The sequence below is a fragment of the Leptodactylus fuscus genome, chromosome 5 (genome assembly GCF_031893055.1).
Source record: "Leptodactylus fuscus isolate aLepFus1 chromosome 5, aLepFus1.hap2, whole genome shotgun sequence".
Classification (NCBI taxonomy): domain Eukaryota; kingdom Metazoa; phylum Chordata; class Amphibia; order Anura; family Leptodactylidae; genus Leptodactylus; species Leptodactylus fuscus.
Window position 1 is genome coordinate 23,194,298 of NC_134269.1, and position 26,238 is coordinate 23,220,535.

Here is a 26,238-nt window from a genome sequence, read left to right on the forward strand (position 1 = left end):
CAGACCAATGGCTCGGAGAAGTCGAGATTGTAAGGTTCTGGTTTACTGGTAAGAAAATGAAGGGTTAAACTTGACGGGCCGGGATCCAAAGAGGTCATTGTTTGTTGGGTTTTATAAGCATTGAGACCTTCTTCAAAGAGTAAGCTCCACCACGGAATTCAGCCCAGTAGACGCCATCTTGGTAGCGGCTTCGGTAATGACCACCACGGTACCACACCCCGTTCAGATTGGAATGGGCACACATATTATACCACCAACCACCTTTCTGGAAATGGGCACAGTTACCTTGAAGGAGATAAGTGAAAGCAGGAGTTAGAATTTACATACATGGACACATGGACCATGGTTGGTCAATGAGAGGTCTTCGTCCATTCATAAATTCATATATGGCTGGGTACTTTCATGCAGACCCTCTGTCTTCTTCTCGAACCATTTTTAGACATTCACCATGCATATTTGAGAAAAAAACCATGACTGCCATGTTCCTCACCCGCATAGGAGTCCCGATCTTTGTCCAAGGTGCTAAATTGTTTATCATTGTGCCAAGAGAGGGAGTCTCCAGCCGTACCACTGTACTGCCCTAGTCGTAACCGGTAGAAGTCGCTCTCTGGTTCCACTTTAAACTGGTCATACTCGGCACTGACTTGTCTGCCTTGCCAGTCGTCCATGAGGATAAGAAGTTTGTAGCTACCTTGTGTGGTCAACCAGTAGATGTTCTCCAGACCCAACCAATATTCGTTGTCAAAATTACCAAACCCATGCTGAGGTATTGAAGGGAATAAAAAAAAAATTAGGGTTAAAAAAGAAAAATGTGACTTCACGGAAATAAAAACAAGCAGTGGTATCACAACAATAAAAATTTTAGGCTATCAAGAATCAACGTAGACTACTTGTTTAGACTCTTTGAGACCAGATGTTACCATGTAGAGGTTCTCCTGAGGTTCTCTCTCAAGTGACATTGCTCTGGGTAATATACATTTAGGTACATCACGCTTTGTGGGACCATAGGTAAATGGGTTGTCCAAAGGAAACAACTTCTTCAAGTTTGGTTCCTTGACATGGTGCTACAGGAGAACATACTCCTGAATATAGATTCTTTGGCTACGTGAGGCTACAGACAGGAAAATGTTCCCCCAATTTGACCAACGTCAGGTATCGTACCTACATATACTAGAGGAAACACCTCTGTTCATATGAAATCCAGATGGAGTATACCCATTTCATATGGAAATGATCAACCAATACCTCTGTATACCTCTATCTGACATTGGAAGGCCCATATGGGCCTGTATACTTGTGTGGACACTCTGTCATGGCTTTGCACTATGCAGAGGACTTTAAAGAACTGTAGGTCTTGAAGAATGAAGTTGCTCTCACTTTATAGTTATGCCAAGTTTTAAAGAAGTTGGTTGATCCATCCTGTCTTCTTTGGATCACCGTCCACCCGCCTTCATTGTTCTCTTGGTCACACCAAGCCTGCATGATTTGGTTGCTGTTATGTGGTTTTAGAAGATAAATCCCACTAGACTTGTGACCTGCTAAAAAGGCTTCGTAGCAATCCGCCCATGGTCCTGTCCGAAAAGAAGACATCAAATTAATATTGAACCAGTGGGTTGGCCACCTTGACCAAAAATGATCCTCAAGTAAAACACTACAATTTGGCTATTTTTACATTATTATATTGTTTTCTTCTCACTGTCCATTCTATTTGATATGATCGTGAACATAACTGAGATACCTTGAGACTGGGAGGACTCGGTGTTGCTATCCGGGACTTTGGAGGTTGTCTTGGTTGCTTGTGTTGGGAGTATTTCCTTCCTGTCTGCTGTCACTTCTATCTGCTCCATGTGAGTGTCGCGATTTTGCTTCTTCTTCCCTTCTGAAGAGTTGCCGACAACCCCACTAGTTGGCTGTGAGTAAGATGGTGCCTGAAAAAAATAAGTCATCCGATCTTGAAAGAACATTTGTCCACCAAATGAGCAAAAGATCCATTGGTCTAGGACAAGGGTCCTCAAACTATGGCCTGTGGGCCACATGAGGCGCGCCTAGGACATTTTTCCAGCCCGCCAGCAGGGGCACACCTATAATGGAGCTCCTAGGGCTGTGATGGCCATCACCTGGATCGCTCACTAACGGGGAATCCGGTACAGGATTCTCCATTAGTGAGCAATCCTTTATTTCAGCTGTGTGTGCAAATGTGACCGCAGGATACACTAACTACACAATGTGACCTCTGCCTTGGCTCAGGCGTGATCACGTAAGTCATCAGCGCCTGCATTCTGAAGGAGGAGGACGCTCTTCATGGAACTTCGGGTAAGTATGATTGTGTGTGTATACTTTGTGTCTGTGGGGGGGGGGGGCTACTGTGGAGCATTTAATATTGTGTGTGGGAGTTACTGTGGAGCATTTAATATGGTGTGAGGAGGGGTCTACTGTGGAACATTTAATATTGTGTGGGGAGGAGGGCTACTGTGGAGCATTTAATACTGTGTGGGGAGGAGGGCTACTGTGGAGCATTTAATACTGTGTGGGGAGGGGGGCTACTGTAGAGCATTTAATACTGTGTGGGGAGGGGACTACTGTGGAACATATAATACTGTGGGGGTAGGGCTACTGTGGAACATTTAATACTGTGTAAGGAGGGGGGCTGTTGTGGAGCATTTAATACTGTGTGCGGAGGGGGCTGTTGTGGAGCATTTAATACTGTGTGGGGAGGGGGCTACTGTGGAGCATTTAATACAATGAGGAGAGGAATTTGTTCATAGTTTTTTTAAGCTATATTTTGGCTCTCCAGTGGTCTGAGGGACAGTGAACTGGCCCACTATTTGAAAAGCTTGAGGACCCCTGGTCTAGGATCTGAAATGCCAAGAGAATCCTACTACATTGAGGACCTTCAAATCTAGAGGCATAACTTGAAGCTCCTAGGCCTCAATGCAAAATCTGTAAGAGGGATCCCGAACTACCATGTATAATACTGGGGGCATAAAGTATCTTTGGGCACCCTCAGAAGGACCAAGATGTGGGTGTGACTACTACTTGTACACCATCTATAGCTATGCCCCTAAACTTACAATACTCAACATTTTGCTGCCATCTTTTTGATACCCAGCACACAAAGTAGAGGAGAGGGCTATGTTCTCGAAGGAAAATTCTCTGTACTACTGATTGCAAATGGGTGACTCTCATTCAAGTTCTGCTCGGGTACCATGAAGGAACAACTTATGAAGGCCACCTCCCTTACGCTAACGTTAAGAGTACGTTACCTGGTCAGCTTGACGTCTACCGAAGGTTTGTAGACATTGCTCTTCTAAACGTGCAATGATAAGACTCTGGTTGTTGATCAATGACGTTAGAAAGTTATACTTTTCCTGGAGATCTCGATACTTAGAAGCCAAGGTGAGGACTTCAGAGGTGGTATTGATTGCTTTATCTTCTCCCTGAAATACGTCTTTTGAGTCATTCCTTTTCTGAAGAACTTCGTGGAGGAACTGCACATGCAAGTGACTGAGACGGGATCCCATATTCCTGCTGTCTCTTCGGAGATGGTCCATCTCATTGGCTACCTCATGGTCCACATCTACCAGTCTTTTAATCTTCTCGATCTCGTGTTGTTGACGACTAAGTTCCTGTTTTAACTCTTCGACTTCACTTCTGTTGACTCCGAAAGCTTCGGGGAACTTAGCGGTGCTAACACAGACAGCTCCGGTGATTTTCTGATGTGGCACCACAAAGGTGTAGGTGCATTTACCTTGGCCTCCTCCATTATTCAGGTTAACATATTCGCTTGTTAGCTGTGGTTGGCAGAGGCTTGGCAGCAGTGTCATCCATATGACGGAGTAGAAGGCCATTGTAAGATGGTTGCAGGTCCAAACTTATATACAAGCCTCACAATATACGTCCTGGAATGAAAACCAAAATAATAGCAGTCATAATAATGTGACCATACCAGGTATCCGTAAAGAGTTACTCTTATATACTGAATTTTTAAAAACAAATTCCATGTCATTAGCTATTAAGAAAAAAATAAATAAATCCTGCAGTTCTGCCCCTGTCCACTAAGCCAAATAATGTACTACTACTTCCATTTTTCTACAGGAGATATCTTTGCAGCAGCCACCTCATTTACCGCACACTGATGATCACAGTTATCACGTACTGTATATGGAAGACACTAAGAATCCACCGATCACAATAGAGTATTTGTGGGGCATTATAAAGTGGGGGACCACTGGAGAAGAATTTGTGGATTGTGGGTGGGTGATGGTATAAGACAGCGATGGTGAACCTTTTAGAGACCGAATGCCCAAACTGCAACCCAAACCCCACTAATTTATCACAAAGTGCCAACACAGGAATTTAATGCGCGGATCCACAATTGCGGACATTTACGGACCTGCAAAACACAGTAATGTGAATGGGGCTTTATAGAGCTTTATGTTGCACTGTGACCCCCACACAGTACAATCAGCTCCACAGTGGCCTCCACATAGTACAATCAGCTCCACAGTGGCCTCCACATAGTACAATCTGCTCCACAGTGGTCCCCACACAGTATAATCTGCTGCACAGTGGCCTCCACCCAGTACAATCTGCTGCACAGTGGCCTCCACACAGTATTATCTGCTGCACAGTGGCCTCCACACAGTATAATCTACTGCACAGTGGCCTCCACACAGTATAATCTGCTGCACAGTGGCCCCCACACAGTACAATCTGCTGCACAGTGGCCTCCACACAGTATAATCTGCTGCACAGTGGCCTCCACACAGTATAATCTGCTGCACAGTGGCCTCCACACAGTATAATCTGCTGCACAGTGGCCTCCACACAGTATAATCTGCTGCACAGTGGCCTCCACACAGTACAATCTGCTGCACAGTGGTCCCCACACAGTACAATCTGCTGCACAGTGGCCTCCACCCAGTACAATCTGCTGCACAGTGGCCTCCACACAGTATTATCTGCTGCACAGTGGCCTCCACACAGTATAATCTGCTGCACAGTGGTCCCCACACAGTATAATCTGCTGCACAGTGGCCCCCACACAGTACAATCTGCTGCACAGTGGCCTCCACACAGTACAATCTGCTGCACAGTGGCCTCCACACAGTATAATCTGCTGCACAGTGGCCTCCACACAGTATAATCTGCTGCACAGTGGCCTCCACACAGTATAATCTGCTGCACAGTGGCCTCCACACAGTACAATCTGCTGCACAGTGGCCTCCACACAGTATAATCTGCTGCACAGTGGCCTCCACACAGTATAATCTGCTGCACAGTGGTCCCCACACAGTATAATCTGCTGCACTGTGGTCCCCACACAGTATAATCTGCTGCACAGTGGTCCCCACACAGTATAATCTGCTGCACAGTGGTCCCTACACAGTATAATCTGCTGCACAGTGGTCCCCACACAGTATAATCTGCTGCACAGTGGTCCCCACACAGTATAATCTGCTGCACAGTGGTCCCCACACAGTATAATCTGCTGCACAGTGGTCCCCACACAGTATAATCTGCTGCACAGTGGTCCCCACACAGTATAATCTGCTGCACAGTGGTCCCTACACAGTATAATCTGCTGCACAGTGGCCTCCACACAGTATAATCTGCTGCACAGTGGTCCCTACACAGTATAATCTGCTGCACAGTGGTCCCCACACAGTATAATCTGCTGCACAGTGGTCCTCACACAGTATAATCTGCTGCACAGTGGTCCCCACACAGTATAATCTGCTGCACAGTGGTCCCCACACAGTATAATCTGCTGCACAGTGGTCCCCACACAGTATAATCTGCTGCACAGTGGTCCCTACACAGTATAATCTGCTGCACAGTGGCCTCCACACAGTATAATCTGCTGCACAGTGGTCCCTACACAGTATAATCTGCTGCACAGTGGTCCCCACACAGTATAATCTGCTGCACAGTGGTCCCCACACAGTATAATCTGCTGCACAGTGGTCCCTACACAGTATAATCTGCTGCACAGTAGTTCCTACACAGTATAATCTGCTGCGCAGTGGTCCCCACACAGTATAATCTGCTGCACAGTGGCCTCCACACAGTATAATCTGCTGCACAGTGGCCTCCACACAGTACAATCTGCTGCACAGTGGCCTCCACACAGTATAATCTGCTGCACAGTGGCCTCCACACAGTATAATCTGCTGCACAGTGGTCCCCACACAGTATAATCTGCTGCACTGTGGTCCCCACACAGTATAATCTGCTGCACAGTGGTCCCTACACAGTATAATCTGCTGCACAGTGGTCCCTACACAGTATAATCTGCTGCACAGTGGTCCCCACACAGTATAATCTGCTGCACAGTGGTCCCCACACAGTATAATCTGCTGCACAGTGGTCCCCACACAGTATAATCTGCTGCACAGTGGTCCCTACACAGTATAATCTGCTGCACAGTGGCCTCCACACAGTATAATCTGCTGCACAGTGGTCCCTACACAGTATAATCTGCTGCACAGTTGTCCCCACACAGTATAATCTGCTGCACAGTGGTCCCCACACAGTATAATCTGCTGCACAGTGGTCCCTACACAGTATAATCTGCTGCACAGTGGCCTCCACACAGTATAATCTGCTGCACAGTGGTCCCCACACAGTATAATCTGCTGCACAGTGGTCCCTACACAGTATAATCTGTTCCACAGATGGGTGCCCAAAGAGAGGGTTCTGTGTGCCACCTCTGGCACCCGTGCCATAGGTTCGCCATCACGGATACAAGACAATGGCAAAACTGCACCGAAAGGTGTAGTTTTGATACATTTTTTGTGATTTTTCTCAAATTTTACAGGGGAAATAAATGTATTTAACACATTCCAACTGCGAATTCAAAAACGCTGCTAAAAAACCACATCAAATCTGCCATTTGTTTTTGGTCATCTGGTAAAAATGCCCGAAGTGAATTTTATTTTTCCAGGCATGCCACAAGTCTGAAAAAGTTTGGAAACTCGGCCTCATCCAATATCTGCGCAGCCCATTTCACGGATATTACATGCCGGAGAGCAGAGTTGCACAAACATGAGGCTGCCGAGCGCCTTGTACAGATGAGAGATGTAATATCCCATATAAATACAGTGACCGAGATAAACCCTTGTACACACACAGCTGCCGCTGACATCTCAAGGTGCACCCAATCAGGTCAATGATTCACTTCCCCCCTTACCCAAGGGACAAAGAGAAGAAAAAGGAAGTGAAAATATGAAAGAATTTTGCTGATGAACAGAAATCGAGCCAAAACCTCAAAGCTCAGGCCTTGGCAGATATGGCCTGTGGTTATTAATATTAGGTTGCCGTCGTAACTCAGCTTCAAGTCTGGCGAGATGTCTGCAGGAGTAACAGGACGCGCGGGTGTATGTGTGCCAGTGTGCGTGCCGGGGTGTTGGTGACTGGGGCCAGCATAGTGTCCGATTTGTAGGGTGAACCCTTTTTTGGAACCATGCTTCTATATGTTAGCTGTAGAATCGACCTACATTTTCCGAAAGTTCCCGAAACTTTTTGGCTTCATCACCCATGAGGCCCTACTATACTGTGGGGGTCTCCTCAGATCGTAGCGTATAATAAGGGGAGGTGAGTAAAAATAACAGACACTTCTATGCACCTTGCTTCACCTCCCCTGGGAATCTGCATCGTCTGTTGTGTTCATTCCGCTGAAGTTTGGCCTCTCCCTATTGGATTATTCCATCCAATATTTTACCCCCCGATCCCCACTCCTGTCGTGTCTAGCCTCCACTTCTGCCTCCGGGGTGCGGATGTTGAATAACATTGCAGCGCTCTCTAGTCTACTAGTGGCCAGAGTGAAAATTGCAGGATATAATAATTTTAAAATAAAGATAGTGACATAGAAATTAAAAAAAAAAAAAAAAAAAAAGCTATAAAAATTTGTGAAAGATTATAACCCCCGGGGGCTCCTGAAACTGAATACACCAGCTGTAGGGGGCGCTGAGGTTATAGCTGTACTAGGGTCTGCTAGGCAAACAACTGCCACCCCATGAGACCCCACTATTTCTATTATTACAGGGGGCTTATGGGCCTTCTATATGATCTATGAGGCCTGATAAAATATAACACAGAATTTAGATATGAATGAATAGCAATAATATAACCATGAAAAGCAAAAACTAGGAAATACAACTAAAATGTGTAGTATAAAAGGTTGTGTTTCCCCTTCACCTTCGGGGAAATACGAAGAAATCTGATGAAATACGAGGTGTTATATACAGTATACAGATTAAGAGGTATTATATACAGTATATAGATGGAGCCAAGACCCCCCGGATGTGGCCGGACTGTCTCCCTCCATCTTCCATCATCTGGACAAATCATTGTTTGACTTACATGTCCCGGAATAGATAACATTCATCACTCATCTCAACCTATCCTATGCGATACTGTATACTGAACTGGTGTATCTAAGCCTATCCTATGTGATACTGTATACTGAACTGGTGTATCTAAGTCTATCCTATGCGATACTGTATACTGAACTGGTGTATCTAAGCCTATCCTATGTCATACTGTCTACTGAACTGGTGTATCTAAGTCTATCCTATGTGATACTGTATACTGAATGGTGTATCTAAGCCTATCCTATGTCATACTGTCTACTGAACTGGTGTATCTAAGCCTATCCTATGTGATACTGTATACTGAGTGGTGTATCTAAGCCTATCCTATGCGATACTGTATACTGAATTGATGTATCTAAGTCTATCCTATGTGATACTGTCTACTGAACTGGTGTATCTAAGCCTATCCTATGTGATACTGTATACTGAGTGGTGTATCTAAGCCTATCCTATGCGATACTGTATACTGAACTGGTGTATCTAAGTCTATCCTATGTGATACTGTATGCTGAACTGGTGTATCTAAGCCTGTCCTATGTGATACTAAGGGCCCATTATCTGGTGCTGATTTTGATACAGACTCTGCCACAATGTTCCATCCTGTTTCTGCCTCCCATGGTTTTCAAAGGAAAAGAGATCGGAAAAAGAAGCGGATTTAACCGAGGATTCTAATTCATCCACTTGGTCCACGGCCCAAGACACCCTACTGATCACCCCCATACACCTTGGATGTCTGCCTCAAATACCTCATTTGCCACTACATGAATATAGCTTAATTTAGTCTATCTTGTGCAATACTGTGGACTGAACTGGTGCATCTAAGTTTATCTTTGTGTACTATACTGGTATATCTAAGTCTATGTGTACTGATCTGATGTATCTAAGCCTATCCTGTTTGGTACAATATATTGAACTGGTGTATCTAAATTAATCCTCCACATACTCCACAGTAACCCCACACAGTATAATATGCTCCACAGTAACCCCAAGTATAATGCTCCACAGTGGCCCTCCTCTCACAGTATAATGCTCCACAGTAACCCCACACAGTATAATATGCTCCACACGGTATAATATGCTCCACAGTAACCCCATACAGTATAATATGCTCCACAGTAACCTCACACAGTATAATATGCTCCACAGTGGCTCCACACGGTATAATATGCTCCACAGTAACCCCACACAGTATAATATGCTCCACAGTAACCCCAAGTATAATGCTCCACAGTGGCCCTCCTCTCACAGTATAATATGCTCCACAGTAACCCCATACAGTATAATATGCTCCCAGAGCCTTCAAGTATAATGCTCCACAGTGACTCTACACAGTATAATATTCTCCCCAGATCCTTCCACACAGTGTAATGAGCCACAGTTCCACACACAATGTAATATGCTCCCCAGAGTTCCCACACAGTATAACATGCTCCACAGAGCCTTGCCCAACAGTATAATGCCCCCCCAGTGGCCCACACAGGGTACTTCTTCTAGTGACTGGAAGCCTCAAGCATTAATATGCACATCAGTGTCAGTGAATACTAATGATACAGGCAGCGCTTCCTCTTTGTACCCAGGCCACACAGCACTACTCCCCCTATCATGTACAGTCGCTCACGACTACCGCCAGCACGTTCCCCTATAGATTATCAGCTCTCTCTGATCACCATACTTCGGCAGACATTTTCTTTGGCTACTTCCAGTCTTAATGAGTAGAAGTTCCTTGGATGAAGAATGACAGGAGGAAGATAAGGTGACGGGAGCCAGGCCTGAGAATCCAGGATACTGCCAGGAAGGTTTGGAGGAGGTCGCCCGTGTTTACATGACGGGGTTAAGAAACGCTGGGGTGCTATCTCCTCCTTAATGAGTGCAAATGGAGATCAAGAAGGAATAAACTTTCGTTCACCCTCAAGACATGAAATAAGATATTTTTAGAGTCGGGAAAAGGAGTGCTGAGATCCTCATACTAGTGGGTACAAGAGGGTGTCCATGCTCATTAAAGGGGATGTCCATGACTTAATAGACCCATAAATTATATAGAATAACAACTTTTTTTGTCTTTTTTTTTAATTAAAGCCTGGACGATCCCTTTAAATGGGCTTTCCGGGGCTGATGATTGATGACCTGACATTAGGATGATAAGTCATCAATGAAAGATCGACAAGGGTCCAAGCTGTTCATATGAGCACTAGCACAGCGCCGTACCTTGTATAGTGGCTGTGCTTGGTATTGCAGCTCACCATAACTCACTTGAATGGGACAGAAGTGCCATCAAGCTATGACCAATGAATGTGACATAGAGTGCTGCTGCCACTTTGGACAGCTGAATCACGGGGTGCCCGGGTGTCAGGCCCCGGCTGATCTTAAAGGATACTTTATCAATGAATAAGTCTCAGAAACCCCCTTTAATATACTGTGTACATAAAAGTATAAGTATAGTATAAGATAGAAGATAACATAGTATAAGAGTATAATATAGTATAAATAATAAGATTATATATGTAATAAACTGTAGAGAATAGAGTATAATCATAGAGTGTAGGTATATACAGTAGTGAATATAGTATACTATAATAGGTTATAGATTATATAATGCAGATCATAGTAAAATAATAGAGAATAAATTATATACGGTAGTGACTCTAGTATAATATAACATAGATAATATAGTGTAGATTATATACAGTAGAGACTAGTATAATATAACAGATAATATAGTGTAGATTATATACGGTAGTGACTCTAGTATAATATAACATAGATAATATAGTATAGATTATATACCGTAGTGACTCTAATATAATATAACATAGATAAAGTAGATGATATATTAATAGCCACAGCCTTCCCGTATATCATATCCTCAGGGCTACTGTTCGGTCTCGCTATAAGCCCCTGTCACTAGCCATAAAGCCTCTATACACATGCTAATAGTGTGTTGTAGAGTATACAGGTCCCTACACATATAGATATAGCCCTGGCTGTATCTGCTGCACTATTGAGCTGTCTTATATTTTCCGCCTGTACGGAGACTTGTATAACAGAAGATATTTTCAGCACAATGAGCCCATAGATGTGGAGCCAATAATAACAATGTCTCCTGGCAGGAGGACTGGCCATACAGAGGGTATAGGGGGCACTTACTGTTATCCGGTAGATGCTCAGCATGGACTGGGCTCGCTGTGTCCCGGCTCTGGCTCTTCCCTCTGTTTATGTAGGACTGCAGGATAAGGATAGGCAGCTCGGAGCCGGCCCTCCCCATGTGCTGGAATCTCAGCTCCTTCTGAGGGTCTGCAGCCGCTATAGGGGGTGCAGGGGTGGCCGTCACACCCGGGCCCCGCTGCCCATACACTGCAACATAACAAGGCACATGGCAGGTGAGGGGCCCTGTCACACAATGTGCATTGGGAAGCTATATAACCTGGTCCTATACATATTTCTATAATATATGACACATAATCTACAAAGTGGCCCTATAACATAAGGGTCCCATATCTACGGAGACAGGACGCGGTTAGTGGTGACAAGGTGCAACGGAAAGAAGGGCTAAAAATGGAATGTGGCCCCATCATCACACTGGGAACCTCTGCTGTGGCCCCATCATTATCCTGAATACCTCTGTTGTGGCCCCATCATCATACTGGGAACCTCCGCTGTGGCCCCATCATTATCCTGAATACCTCCGCTGTGGCCCCATCATTATTCCGGATACCTCCGCTGTGGCCCCATCATTATTCCGGATACCTCCGCTGTGGCCCCATCATTATTCCGGATACCTCCGCTGTGGCCCCATCATTATTCCGGATACCTCCGCTGTGGCCCCATCATTATCCCGGATACCTCCGCTGTGGCCCCATCATTATTCCGGATACCTCCGCTGTGGCCCCATCATTATCCCGGATACCTCCGCTGTGGCCCCATCATTATCCCGGATACCTCCGCTGTGGCCCCATCATTATCCCGGATACCTCCGCTGTGGCCCCATCATTATCCCGGATACCTCCGCTGTGGCCCCATCATTATCCCGGATACCTCCGCTGTGGCCCCATCATTATTCCGGATACCTCCGCTGTGGCCCCATCATTATCCCGGATACCTCCGCTGTGGCCCCATCATTATCCCGGATACCTCCGCTGTGGCCCCATCATTATCCCGGATACCTCCGCTGTGGCCCCATCATTATCCCGGATACCTCCGCTGTGGCCCCATCATTATCCCGGATACCTCCGCTGTGGCCCCATAATTATTCCGGATACCTCCGCTGTGGCCCCATCATTATCCCGGATACCTCCGCTGTGGCCCCATAATTATTCCGGATACCTCCGCTGTGGCCCCATCATCATCCCGGGTACCACTGCCATGGCCCCATTGTTATCGCCGGGTACCTCCGCTGGGTGCATTATCCCTGAATTACCTTCTGAATTAGGTTTGTGCTAGGATGTTAACAAAGGAGCCTGTCCACAGGATAATCTGTATCACACTAATGGCGGCACCTTGTAGGGCGGCGTTTTTTTCTTATTTGCACTGCAGCCCCATGTCCATGAATATCAGTGTTTTATTCTTTATTTTGTATTTCTTTATTAATGTTTTATTGTTATTTTAATTATATTATTACAATGTATTTATTCTATAATTTATGCAAATTAGCTGAAAAGAGCTATCGGGGCTTCACTCTCTGCTCTAGATAATTGTCCCCTATCTACAGATATAGTGTGAGGGCGGGTTTGAATGGGTTTGCAAAGTGTCCGCCCATGAGCATCCATGAGCACTTTATGGTCTCCGCGGCAAAACCGTTTTTTTTTTTTTTAACTGGACACAAAGTCGGATATGCAAGACTTTGTGTCCGGTTAAAAAAATCGGTTTCGCCGCGTAGACCACAAAACGCTCACGGGCTTCCGTCTCTTGTGACATCACTGTGTGTATTATCCCTGTACTGTGACATCACTGTGCGTATTATCTCTGTACTGTGACATCACTGTGTGTATTATCCCTGTACTGTGACATCACTGTGTATTATCCCTGTACTGTGACATCACAGTGTGTATTATCCCTGTACTGTGACATCACTGTGTGTATTATCCCTGTACTGTGACATCACTGTGTGTATTATCCCTGTACTGTGACATCACTGTGTGTATTATCCCTGTACTGTGACATCACTGTGTGTATTATCCCTGTACTGTGACATCACTGTGTGTATTATCCTGTACTGTGACATCACTGTGTGTATTATCTCTGTACTGTGACATCACTGTGTGTATTATCCTGTACTGTGACATCACTGTGTGTATTATCCCTGTACTGTGACATCACTGTGTGTATTATCCTGTACTGTGACATCACTGTGTGTATTATCCCTGTACTGTGACATCTATCTATCTATCTATCTATCTATCTATCTCCTATCTATCTATCTATCTATCTATCTATCTATCTATCTATCTATCTATCTATATAAGAAGTCTATATAGAGGATTATGCTCCTTTTGAAGACACATTTTAGTAAAAGTTGGGGAAATTTCCCGGTTCTTTTATTTGTTGCAAAAAAAAAAAAAAAATTAAATATCCTCGGGTTTCTTTTGCTCCACAGGAATTCGACATTTTCTTTCCAGAAATCTGAACTACCAGGGTTTGGCCGTACAATGGTGTGCGATGGGTAGGAGCCAAGCATTGCAACTAGCTGTATTTTTAGTAGAACTTTTTTTCTTGAATGTTCCTGTCCTTTCAGCAACAGGAGATTTCCATCAGTCCGCTGCCAAGGAGACATGTTCATGAATCAGACCAAGACGCCCTGCTCACTAGACTGTCTACTGGGCTACCTAGCCAGCTGCCTAGGGCCTCACACTTATAGGAGAACCTGAAAACAATAGCCCAGATTTGTTTGTCCCTATTTATTACCCGTCTGTTCCACCCTTGAAAATTATAACACTCGGGGATATTTATGAAAGGGACGTCCGCAAATTTCAGAAACCCTGGAGGAGGCCGGGGAAGGGAAAATAGCACACGCTGGTGCAAGTCCTCATCATATGTGACAACTGAGGCTAAGGAAAGGAGGATTATGTAGATAATCTGTTTTCCCATAGTCCAAATAGCAGCACAACGGATGGGGTATTCCTGCCCCTGCGTGCAATCAGGACAGATGGAACTTTTGCTCAATCAAAGAACCTCCCCTATAAGAGGTCACCAGACCTCCCCCTCCTCGTGTTAGTTATAAAGTAGAGATTTCCGAAACCCTTCAGAAAATTAACAAGCCAAACATACAGGGAGGGAGCCTTGTGCTGCTGTTTGGACTACATAATCCTCCATTCCCCATACGTCCAACACAGCAGCACAACAGATGGGGAGGTAGCAAGAAACCCCCCCTAGGGTGGGACTTCCTGACAAACTGATGTCAATACCGAGCGACCGAAGGCAGCCGCCTCCGTGCTAAAATCGTCCAACCTATCATGTCTCACAAAAGTTAAGTGAGAACTCCAGGTTGCTGCCGCACAAATCTGGTCCAGGGAGATGGAATATCTCTCCCCACATGTCGTGGCAACTGCACAAGTAGAATGTGCCCTTAAAACTCAGGCGGAAGTAGGCCCTGAGTACTGAATGCTTGAGAGATGGCCTCCTTGATCCATCTCGCCATTGTTGCCTTCAAGGCTCTACACCCCTTGTATTTTCCGAATAAACTTACCAGAAGGTTTTCCGGGTCGACGGGACTTTTGGAATAAATCCCGGGAGATATCTTAATTGTACCCTGTCTGGAAAGAATAGTAAATACGGCTCAGAGGCTGCTAAAGCCTGCAGTTCTCCAGTACGCTTAGCCGATGTGACGGCTAAGAGAAATTCTACTTTGCAGAAGAGGAACTTTAGTCCTACCTCTTGTAGTGGTTCAAAGGGGGGCCCACAGAGCCCCTGCAGTACCATAGCTAAATCCCATTGGGGGATTGGGACTTGGATGGTGGGTCGGAGCCACCAGCCCCTCTTAAGGATTGACTTATCAACGGATCTTGAGACAATCTTATCCCTAATATGGCTGAAAGGGCAGCTACATGCACTTTTAATGTTACCGGGGTGAGGCCTTTCTCCAGCCCGCTTTACAAAAACTCCAATACCGACTCAATAACTGGTATTGGACGTTGATTCTCCGTGCACCATTGCTGGTAAATTCTGACAATCCTCATGTAGCTTCTATTCATAGAATCTGCCCTTGAGCAGGCCAGTGTTGTCCGCATGGCCTGTGACAATCCCCCATGTCCGTATAGGGTGCGGTCAACCTCCAGGCTGTCAGGTTGAACCTCTTCAGGTCCTGGCATAGCCACTTGTTTTGGGTTACCAGGTTGTGAAGAAGTGGAAGCCTCCAGTAATTCCCTCGACCAGAACGGTACGATGACAATCACCCATACCTGGTCTTGTCTGATCTTGGCCAATTCCTTCGAAACCATGGGAAGTGGAGGGAAGATGTATGCCAGCCTGAACCTCCAAGGTATTGATAGGGCATCTACTGCCAAGGGGTTGTCCTCCTGGTAGAGGGAACAGAACCTCTCCACCTTGGTATTGTACTGGGTGGCCATCAGATCCACCTCGGGGAGACCCCACATCTGTGTCAACTGACGAAAGACCTCCTGGTTGAGGGACCACTCGCCCAACACTGCTTCTCCCCTGCTGAGCTGGTCTGCCAGCACGTTCAGATGTCCCCTTATGTGCACCGCACTGAGGTGGCTTAGATTTTCCTCCGCCCAGGAAAAAAAATCTGATCTGTTAGCTTGAGGAGGGAGGGGACCTCGTCCCTCCCTGCTTGTTCAGGTAGAGGACCACTGTGACGTTGTCCGTCCTGACTCTGACCACCTTGCCGCGTAGATCCTGGATGAAGTATAGCAGGATTCGATACACTGCGCATAACTCGCGCCAATTCGATGACTGAGCAGTCTCCAGTCAGCTCCATGTCCCTTGTGCCAGGGTCTCCCCCCGATGTGCTCCCCAGCCATGGAGGGAGGCATCCGTTGTCAACAGGGTCCAGTTGGGCTGGACCGTGGACATCCCGTCCTTCAATAGGGACCACCATTGCAGTGATCGACGGGTACTGATGGACAACTGGATAGGCTTCTTCAGCCCTGAGGGGCTGCGGCTCCAAACCTTGAGGATCTCGCTCTGTAGTGGTCGCATATGCCATAGTGCCCATGGAACTGCATCCACAGCTGCTGACATTAAACCTAGGACCTTCATTGCGGTTCTTACCCGAACCTCCCGCGTAACCGCCAGATGTTGCAACGCCCGACAAATCTTTTCTTTCCGACTGTGAGGAAGAGATCTCTCCATCCTCTGAGAGTCCACAATGAACCCAAGAACTGGATTCTGGTGGTGGGGACGACTGCTGATTTTTGACCATTGATCAGCCCGCCTAACTCTTCTAGGAAGGCAATAGTGATCCTTAGGTGGGCCGCGAGAACCTCTGTTGAGTGGGCCTTTAACAGCCAATCGTCTAGGTACGGTATGATGAATATACCTTGGAGCCGAAGAGCTGCAACGACCGGGGCCACGACCTTTGTAAAGGTGTGGGGGGCCGAGGATATTCCGAACGGAAGAGCTGTGAACTGCAGATGACACAGAGTACCGTTCAGCACAACCCCGATCCTCAAGAACCTTCTGTGTGGCAGAAATATCGGGACGTGTAAATATGCGTCCCTTAAATCTAGGGTGACAAACCTGTCTCCTTGGTGCAGAAAAGGTGTCACTGACCTGATAGTTTCCATCCGGAAACGGGTCTTGAGGACGTATTGGTTGAGAAATCTTAAATCGACCACCATTCTCCGAGTCCCGATGTTTTGGGTCCCAAAAATACTGGAGAGTATATTCCAGTCGATTGCTCTGCCAGGCACTGGCTCTAGAGCGCCTTTGTCCAGGTATCCCTGAACAGCGTTCTCCAGAAGGATCTGCTTTTGACCACATAAAACGCGGGTTTTCACAAATTTGTCGGGTGGGTGAGACGTGAGCTTTATTTTGTAGCCCGAATACATGAGCTGGAGGCCCCATGGGTCCTGAATGTGATGGCTCCATGCCGCCGAGAAGTGGGAAAGCCGACCTTCCACTGGTAAAAGCGGAGTGGATACAAGGGGAGGGGGTAGGGGGTAGTAGACGTCAGAAGGTAGTTTTCTCCTTCTCAGGCCCCAGGATGGTGCGTCAATTTATTCCTCCATAATGGTATCCAGCTCTTTCCCAAAGAGCCTGCCCGGCTCAAACGGAAGTGCGCACAAGTAGTATTTGGAAGTATTATCTGCCCTCCAGGGCTTCAGTCACAGGGGGCATCTTGCGGCCGTGGCTAATGCGATAGCCTTCGCCGCAATCTTCACTTGATATAAACCTGCTTCTGCCAAATAATCCACTGCTACGGAGGTGGAGGATAGGAACGCCAGAAGATCATCACAGGGAACGCCTGCATCGATATCTCTACGCAGAATAGATATATTACCTCGCAGGAACTGAACGACTTCTCCTGTTGAACTCCCACGGAGGCCTGCGCAGATGCCGCAGTATAAATTGGGCGCAGGGAACCCTCTGCGCGCCTGCATATCGCATCCTGGAGATTTGAGCCATCTTCTGATGGCCCTACCATGCGCCTCGATAATTTAGAGACGGCCATATCGACTCTTGGGGGAGGACCCCAATGATCAATTTTGTAGTCAAGCCGACACAGTTGGCGATAGTCAGGCAGCCCACAGGCAGATGGCACAGATGGCAGATCTAGCCTTCGGGTAGAGTACAAACAGTATAGAACTCTAGACCCGATGCACTCAACATAAAAGTCTGTTTCCCTACAGACAGCAACACGAAAAAAACTCCACTTTTTTTTTTTTTGTAAAAGGACTTGTTCACTCACAAAAGTAGTCTTGGTGCACCTTCAGCTTACCTCACCAGAGCTGTGGGAGTTGCTGGACAACTCACTGCCATCTCATAGGCTGCTGTTCACATTAGCTGCGCTTTAAGGCAGCGGGTGAAGCCCGGCCAGACAGGTGCGGTAAAGCCATAACAATCACACAGGCCATAGCAATAGACATGCACTGACTATGCACTAAGTATAAAGGGAGCAGAAGCTGACCCCCCAAATTCCATGCCTGACTGCAACCCCGACAGGCACATACTGGCCACAGCAATAGACATAAGTGCTCAGACTATGCACTAAGCATGAAGGAAAAGCTGGAAGCTCTCACAATTTCCATGCCTGTGACTGTAACACAGCCAGGCACCTACAGGCCACAGTAATAGACATAAGTGCTCACACTATGCACTAAGCATGGAGGGAAGCAAGGCTCCCAAAAAAATTTCCATGCCTGACTGTAACACAGGCCATTGCAATAGACATAACAGAGTGCCCATAGCAAAAAGTATCAGTGCTTTTAGTTTGCACTAAACACAGAGGAAAGCTGGAGAGGACTGAGCTTACCTTACTGGGCAGTGAATGAGCTGTAACACAGCTGAACCATCAGACACCATGCAGAGCAGGTAAGACAAAACCTAAATCTTTCTCTCAGGAGGAAAGAAAAGAGAAAGGGGTAGAAGAAGGGGTTAATAGACACCTCCTTCCAACCCCTACAGGAGGCCACAGGCCTCCTCACCACCTGTCCAGTCACACAGGACAGAAAAAAACACGAGGGGGGGAGGTGCTTGGGCCCTCTCATAGGGGAGGTTCTTTGATTGAGCAAAAGTTTCATCTGTCCTGATTGCACGCAGGGGCAGGAATACCCCATCTGTTGTGCTGCTGTGTTGGATGTATGGGGAAAGGAAGGTGACCTATGTAAGTGACAACACCAGCATGCCTCCTGGGACCGCTATTTCACATGCAGTGGAGACAGGTGAGTATCATTATTATTTTATTGTTTCTCCTTCCCCGGCCTCCACCAGGTTTTTCGAAATTCATAGACAACCCCTTTAAAGAGGACATTTCATGTACTCAGAGATGGGCAGTATTATGTACCACTGGAAAGCTGCCAAAACAAATGAGGTATGTGTTACTACTGCCCCCGAGCACTAGATGTTGCTGTTGTACAAGGTTCTTTGCTCCAAGATTCCACAGCCATGTGGCCACCATGTGTCAGGTCAGACTACGCAGATTTGTTTGTGACATTTTTACATAGCGGGAGATTATTACATGTTTGCCCAACTGTTCCAAATGATAAAACGCTATCCATGACCCTGTCCATCAACTAGAGAAAAATCTTAAAGTGACAGTAGCCTGGCTAGCTCAGTCGGTAGAGCATGAGACTCTTAATCTCAGGGTCGTGGGTTCGAGCCCCACGTTGGGCGACTTATCTTTTCTCATTTATTTAGACTTCAATATTCCAGGTTACAAACTCAAAATTTGCCTGAATTTTGCAAATGATGAAATTCCATCCATTACTTCGTTCTCTTCTTTGTCTGATAAGAAGTTCCTATAACAGGAATTAAAAATATTTTTCATACTCCACTTTGCCTTTTGTTGATATAGAGGCTTGTGCTCATTATTACTAGAATTCTGCAACAGATCAGCACAATGGGAAGTGGGGCTTATGAATGGTGAACTGGAAGTTATGAATTTTATATAAATTTTCTGATCTGTTAAAATTTAGGTAACGGCAGTGAAGTGAAATAATGATAAAATAAAGTAAATTCACCTTTCTTAGGCCCTCTCCTCCCAGTCCATGTTATCAGTCTTATCTCCTCACTATGCTCTGCTCAGTCGGCCTCAATGACACTGCGCTCTCCTGGTTCTCCTCTTATCTCTCAGACCGCACTTTCAGCGTATCATTTGCGGGCTCGGTTTCTTCCCCTCTTTCCCTTGCTGTTGGGGTTCCTCAGGGCTCGGTCCTCGGCCCCCTGCTCTTTTCTCTCTACACAGCCCCCATTGGACAAACCATCACCAGATTTGGCTTCCGGTACCATCTTTATGCTGATGACACCCAATTATACACATCTTCCCGTGACATCACCCCTGCACTCATACAGAACACCAGTGACTGTCTTTCTGCTGTCTCTAATATCATGTCCTCGCTCTATCTGAAACTAAATCTCTCTAAGACTGAACTACTACTGTCTCCACCATCTAATAGATCTGTCCCTGATATATCCATTGCAGTCTCAGGCCTTACTATAACTCCTAGGCAGCAGGCCCGCTGCCTCGGGGTCATATTTGATGCAGACCTTTCCTTCACCCCTCATATTGAATCACTCGCACGTTCATGTCACCTCCACCTAAAAAACATCTCCAGAATACGCCCTTTCCTTACCAGAGATACAATAAAGACACTTATTGTCTCTCTGATTCATTCTCGCCTTGACTACTGTAACTCCTTACTAATCGGTCTTCCCCTCACTAAACTCTCCCCTCTACAATCTATTCTGAATGCAGCGGCCAGGCTCGTCTATCAGGCTAGACGCTACAGCGATGCCTTCGGTCTGTGCCAGTCGCTACATTGGCTGCCTATTCATTATAGAATAAAATATAAAGTTATCCCCCTCCCCCACAAGGCTCTCCATAATGCCGCACCTCCCTACATTTCCTCCCTCGTCTCTGTCTACCGCCCAACCCGTGTTCTCCGCTCACTCAATGACCTAACATTTACATCCTCTATTATCAGAACCTCCCACGCTCGTATACAAGACTTCTCCCGAGCTGCACCACTTCTCTGGAATGCTCTACCCCGGACAATCAGATTAACTCCCAATTTCTACAGTTTCAAATGCAAACTAAAGACGCATCTTTTCAGACAAGCCTATCACAATTTCTAACGTAAACCCTTCCGTACTATAATTAGAATCCCTAATATTAACCTTCCTCTGTCCCCGCTCCCACATTTCCCCACATGATATGATGCCATCTCAGGATAACTTTATAGGTCCAAGCTCCATCCACATGTTAAAGGACACGACTGGTGATGGCTGTGTAATGACAGTAATCTCTAGTACAAAGTTGTCTGACCCCTGTATAAGCAATGACTGGTAACTACAGTGCCTACAAGTAGTATTCAACCCCCTGCAGATTTAGCAGGTTTGATAAGATGCAAATAAGTTAGAGCCTTCAAACTTCAAACAAGAGCAGGATTTATTAACAGATGCATAAATCTTACAAACTAAAAAGTTATGTTGCTCAGTTAAATTTTAATAAATTTTAAACATAAAAGTGTGGGTCAATTATTATTCAACCCCTAGGTTTAATATTTTGTGGAATAACCCTTGTTTGCAATTACAGCTAATAATCGTCTTTTATAAGACCTGATCAGGCCGCACAGGTCTCTGGAGTTATCTTGGCCCACTCCTCCATGCAGATCTTCTCCAAGTTATCTAGGTTCTTTGGGTGTCTCATGTGGACTTTAATCTTGAGCTCCTTCCACAAGTTTTCAATTGGGTTAAGGTCAGGAGACTGACTAGGCCACTGCAACACCTTGATTTTTTCCCTCTTGAACCAGGCCTTGGTTTTCTTGGCTGTGTGCTTTGGGTCGTTGTCTTGTTGGAAGATGAAATGACGACCCATCTTAAGATCCTTGATGGAGGAGTGGAGGTTCTTGGCCAAAATCTCCAGGTAGGCCGTGCTATCCATCTTCCCATGGATGCGGACCAGATGGCCAGGCCCCTTGGCTGAGAAGCAGCCCCACAGCATGATGCTGCCACCACCATGCTTGACTGTAGGGATGGTATTCTTGGGGTCATATGCAGTGCCATCCAGTCTCCAAACGTCACGTGTGTGGTTGGCACCAAAGATCTCGATCTTGGTCTCATCAGACCAGAGAACCTTGAACCAGTCTGTCTCAGAGTCCTCCAAGTGATCATGAGCAAACTGTAGACGAGCCTTGACATGACGCTTTGAAAGTAAAGGTACCTTACGGAGGCCATTGCGGTGGAGTACGTTACTTATGGTATTGACTGAAACCAATGTCCCCACTGCCATGACATCTTCCTGGAGCTCCTTCCTTGTTGTCCTTGGGTTAGCCTTGACTCTTCGGACAAGCCTTGCCTTGGCACGGGAGGAAACTTTCAAAGGCTGTCCAGGCCGTGGAAGGCTAACAGTAGTTCCATAAGCCTGCCACTTCCGGATGATGCTCCCAACAGTGGAGACAGGTAGGCCCAACTCCTTGGAAAGGGTTTTGCACCCCTTGCCAGCCTTGTGACCCTCCACGATCTTGTCTCTGATGGCCTTGGAATGCTCCTTTGTCTTTCCCATGTTGACCATGTATGAGTGCTGTTCACAAGTTTGGGGAGGGTCTTAAATAGTCAGAAAAGGCTGGAAAAAGAGATAATTAATCCAAACATGTGAAGCTCATTGTTCTTTGTGCCTGAACTACTTCTTAATACTTTAGGGGAACCAAACAGAATTCTGGTGGTTTGAGGGGTTGAATAATAAATGATTCTCTGAATAAACTTTTCACAATTTTAAAAAAAATTAAACAAAGAAATAACATTCTTTTATGCTGCAGTGCATTTCACACTTCCAGGCTGATCTACAGTCCAAATGTCACAATGCCAAGTTAATTCCGAATGTGTAAACCTGCTAAATCTGCAGGGGGTTGAATACTACTTATAGGCACTGTATGCTTTCTATATTATAGTTAGTTTAACCCTTCACTGATTTTTACAGGAGCCAAAGAAGCCCCATTAAAAATTAATGGCAGCCCGGCTAGCTCAGTCGGTAGAGCATGAGACTCTTAATCTCAGGGTCGTGGGTTCGAGCCCCACGTTGGGCGACTAAAGTTTTTTTGCCTTTATCAATCAATTTGATATAAAAGGAAACCGAAGATTTTTTTTCTTATATTTTTCATGCAGTGGTCACAACAAAGATACCATAAGCAAGGACAGGTAGGATTACTTCAAAAACTAATATACAATTCAATAGAATACTATTGCATTGTACAAGATACTGACTACTGACGTCTGCTGGCAGCATTAGGTATTGCTGGTATAGGTGATATGTTTTTTAGAATTTGCAAAACCAATAAAAATTAAATAGAGATGCCAAGACATATCAGCCATTGATTTATAGCAGGAATACCTGCAGAAACAATTCATCACACCCCCAATATACCAGATTGTACAGTACTTGGCTGAAGGCCACCTTAGTACATTATTATTTGATCCATAAGCACATTATTTTCAGAGGGGTCAGATTTTTTCCATGAAAAAGCCCATTTTCAAAAACAAAGCAGCTGCTCCAGTGGCGCAATCGGTTAGCGCGCGGTACTTATAAGACAGTAACTGGTGAGCAATGCCGAGGTTGTGAGTTCGAGCCTCACCTGGAGCACAAACCTTTTGGATGATATCAGAGGGTGCCCAAATCCTGTGTTCTCAGATATATAGATTTTTTACGTATTAATTGTTGGCAGAATTTCTAAATGCAATTTTTTTGGTCCCATGATCAGGTTAAAAATTTTTAGGTAAAAATTACTGTGATGAGGTTCATTGGCCCAAGTATTCATATACAAACCAGAGCACAGCCTATCCAAGGTTATACCTCCAAGAAATATAAACATGAACTGACAACTGGGTGTTACCAGTTGGAGGTGTGTCTGGGTACATTCTCACATAGTCCAATCGGCGTTGACATTGTTAGGGTGTGTCAAACACTGACCTCAGCAGGAGATCAATGCTGAAGTGAAACCTCTGTAGGCTGAGGCTCATCCTCAAACCGAAATGGGCACAATGGACAGGGGAGCCAATGACAGGTGAGAATACTTCATTTTATCCGTTTAACCAATTCACTACATTTTAATACATGGGAGGGCCAGGGCCGTTTTAACACATTGGTGGCCCCCTCCAAATACCCAACTTGCACAAATTATAATTCCCTGTTATTGGGCCTCCCTAGGGGTCCCGTAGAATAAAATTTTCCCATTTAGCTAGTCCCACTGTTTAATGTCCCCCTCCAGCTAGCCACACAGTTTAATTCATCTCCCATGACTGGTCCCACAGTTTAATATGCCCCTCCAAGTGCACCCACAGTATAATATCCCCCTCCAGCTATCCCCATAGTTTAATATCCCCATCCATCTGCCCTCACGGAATATTGTCCCCTTCATCTTCCTTGACAGCATGATGTCCCCCTCTAGCTGCCCCCCTGCAGTTACCCCCAGTTGAATGCTCCCTTGTGGTCTGGAGTCTTCATGCCTGCAGGTTCCAGGAAATAAAGGGGATGAATGGTGAAGCGGGGAGCAGATGGCTCCCTGTTTCATCATTGTATGCAACTCATCGGTGCCCTAAGGAAAGCCAAAAGCTGATGTTGGGACACACCGAAACAGTGGGACAGCATATGTAGGACTGTCCTGCTCTCTCAAGGGAACCCCTGCTACCATAGATCCTAGTGCATGTGTACCGTTGGCCCTATAATGGAAAGAGACAGAAAACCCCTGAAAGCCACAGTAGCCCGGCTAGCTCAGTCGGTAGAGCTTGAGACTCTTAATCTCAGGGTCGTGGGTTCGAGCCCCACATTGGGCGACTTACAATTTTTTGTCATTTGGTAGAAGTATTTGTAACACAAGCAGAGCTCATCCCAGATTACACCTACAAGAGATTTACATATGAATTGACAACTGGGCGTTACCAGTCGTGGGTGTGCCCTGGTACATTCTCACATAGTTCAATCTGCATTGACAGTGTTAGGTTGTGCAGGGACTACAGTAATGGTAACTCCCACGTGTCAATTTACTCATGAATATTCAGGTGGAAAAACAGAGGAACGGGACATATGAAAAGATGCTTCAGAATTGTTATTTCATGGGGAACACAAGTATTTATACAGAACAGACACGTCAGGAGAGGTGACAGGTCCCCTTTAAAAGAAAATCTACATAACATGGAAAACTGGAGTAGAGATACATTGTGGAAACAACTAAGTCATCCAGTCAGTCATCCATGTCTGTAGCAAGCATATGTTACCTACCCATTACTGCCCCCTTTCAGCTATGTTCACCGTTAGTAGCAAAAATTATTTCAGTCCGGGTGATGCCCGGCCCACGTTATAGATAAAACCTTCATGGTACAAGCGAGTGTCTAATCAGCATTCAGAAAATAATAAAAGGAACCGCGATGGGCCAAACCTCACCCCATTGGCACCACATAAGCCGACATTGCTCATTATTTCTAAACGGCCATAGACACAATGGATAATATTAAGCGCTCCTTAAGATGTAACTGATTGATGGGCACACAGTGGGACAGAACAGTTTTTGGAGAAAACCCAATTAACATGACAGTAGCCCGGCTAGCTCAGTCGGTAGAGCATGAGACTCTTAATCTCAGGGTCGTGGGTTCGAGCCCCACGTTGGGCGACTTACTTTTTTGTCACTTGGTACAATTTGCCCTTAGTGTCAATTCCATCCCTGAGCTTTGGTCCCTTTATCCAATGATAAATTCCTGGACATTTTGCATTGATTTATGATTTTATGGGTTTGTTAAATTTAAATCTTAAAATTTTACCTTGCATAAGCGGAAATTTTTTTTTGTCCATCCAAAAAAATAAAAACGGAAATTTTTAGTTTTGATTTTTTTTATTTTTAAGATGGATCTCTGTGTAAATGGATGGATATTAGTTTGCCCCATTTTTTGCATCTATTAAACAGATGAATGAAGTTTTAAAGGGGTTACTAGGGTAGAAATGTTTTTTTGCAGTGGATAGAATACAAGAAAGTGTGAGCTCCAGTGGCGCAATCGGTTAGCGCGCGGTACTTATATGACAGTAACTGGTGAGCAATGCCGAGGTTGTGAGTTCGAGCCTCACCTGGAGCACAGGTTTTTAGATGCTATAGATGTTATCGCTTTTGCAAAACCTTCGGGCTAAGGCCGCAAGTTGCGAAAATGCAGCATTTTTTTGTTACGGTATTTTGAGACAAAATCTGGGGTGGATTGAAAAGGAATGGGA

General features: G+C 45.6%; 1 protein-coding gene and 6 non-coding genes across 7 annotated transcripts; 6 read left to right on the forward strand and 1 right to left on the reverse strand.

Moving 5' to 3' along the window:
- On the reverse strand, positions 1 to 3,848 carry ANGPTL6 (angiopoietin like 6). The gene is made up of 5 exons (XM_075276082.1): positions 3,264 to 3,848; positions 1,739 to 1,928; positions 1,378 to 1,571; positions 491 to 761; positions 1 to 285 (listed from the first exon to the last, which is right to left on the reverse strand). Exons 1-5 carry the CDS (start codon positions 3,846 to 3,848, stop codon positions 95 to 97), a joined length of 1,431 nt encoding a protein of 476 aa, XP_075132183.1. The 3' UTR covers positions 1 to 94.
- A 15,740-nt stretch (positions 3,849 to 19,588) lies between these two features.
- On the forward strand, positions 19,589 to 19,661 carry TRNAK-CUU (transfer RNA lysine (anticodon CUU)). The gene has a single exon. It is a non-coding gene; the product is annotated as a tRNA-Lys (tRNA).
- A 3,337-nt stretch (positions 19,662 to 22,998) lies between these two features.
- On the forward strand, positions 22,999 to 23,071 carry TRNAK-CUU (transfer RNA lysine (anticodon CUU)). Its single transcript has one exon. It is a non-coding gene; the product is annotated as a tRNA-Lys (tRNA).
- A 461-nt stretch (positions 23,072 to 23,532) lies between these two features.
- TRNAI-UAU (transfer RNA isoleucine (anticodon UAU)) lies at positions 23,533 to 23,625 on the forward strand. The gene is given in 2 exon segments: positions 23,533 to 23,570; positions 23,590 to 23,625. It is a non-coding gene; the product is annotated as a tRNA-Ile (tRNA).
- Positions 23,626 to 24,742: 1,117 nt separating this feature from the next.
- TRNAK-CUU (transfer RNA lysine (anticodon CUU)) lies at positions 24,743 to 24,815 on the forward strand. The gene has a single exon. It is a non-coding gene; the product is annotated as a tRNA-Lys (tRNA).
- Positions 24,816 to 25,575: 760 nt separating this feature from the next.
- On the forward strand, positions 25,576 to 25,648 carry TRNAK-CUU (transfer RNA lysine (anticodon CUU)). The gene has a single exon. It is a non-coding gene; the product is annotated as a tRNA-Lys (tRNA).
- Positions 25,649 to 26,012: 364 nt separating this feature from the next.
- On the forward strand, positions 26,013 to 26,105 carry TRNAI-UAU (transfer RNA isoleucine (anticodon UAU)). The gene is given in 2 exon segments: positions 26,013 to 26,050; positions 26,070 to 26,105. It is a non-coding gene; the product is annotated as a tRNA-Ile (tRNA).
- The last annotated feature ends 133 nt before the right edge of the window (positions 26,106 to 26,238 follow it).

Coding starts and splice junctions, on each gene's coding strand:
- ANGPTL6 (XM_075276082.1), bottom strand. CDS start 3,848: ATGGCCTTCTACTCCGTCATATGGATGACACTGCTGCCAAGCCTCTGC. Junction 1,929..3,263: donor GTAGACGTCAAGCTGACCAG/GTAACGTACTCT, acceptor TATTTTTTTCAG/GCACCATCTTACTCACAGCC. Junction 286..490: donor AGATCGGGACTCCTATGCGG/GTGAGGAACATG, acceptor ATCTCCTTCAAG/GTAACTGTGCCCATTTCCAG.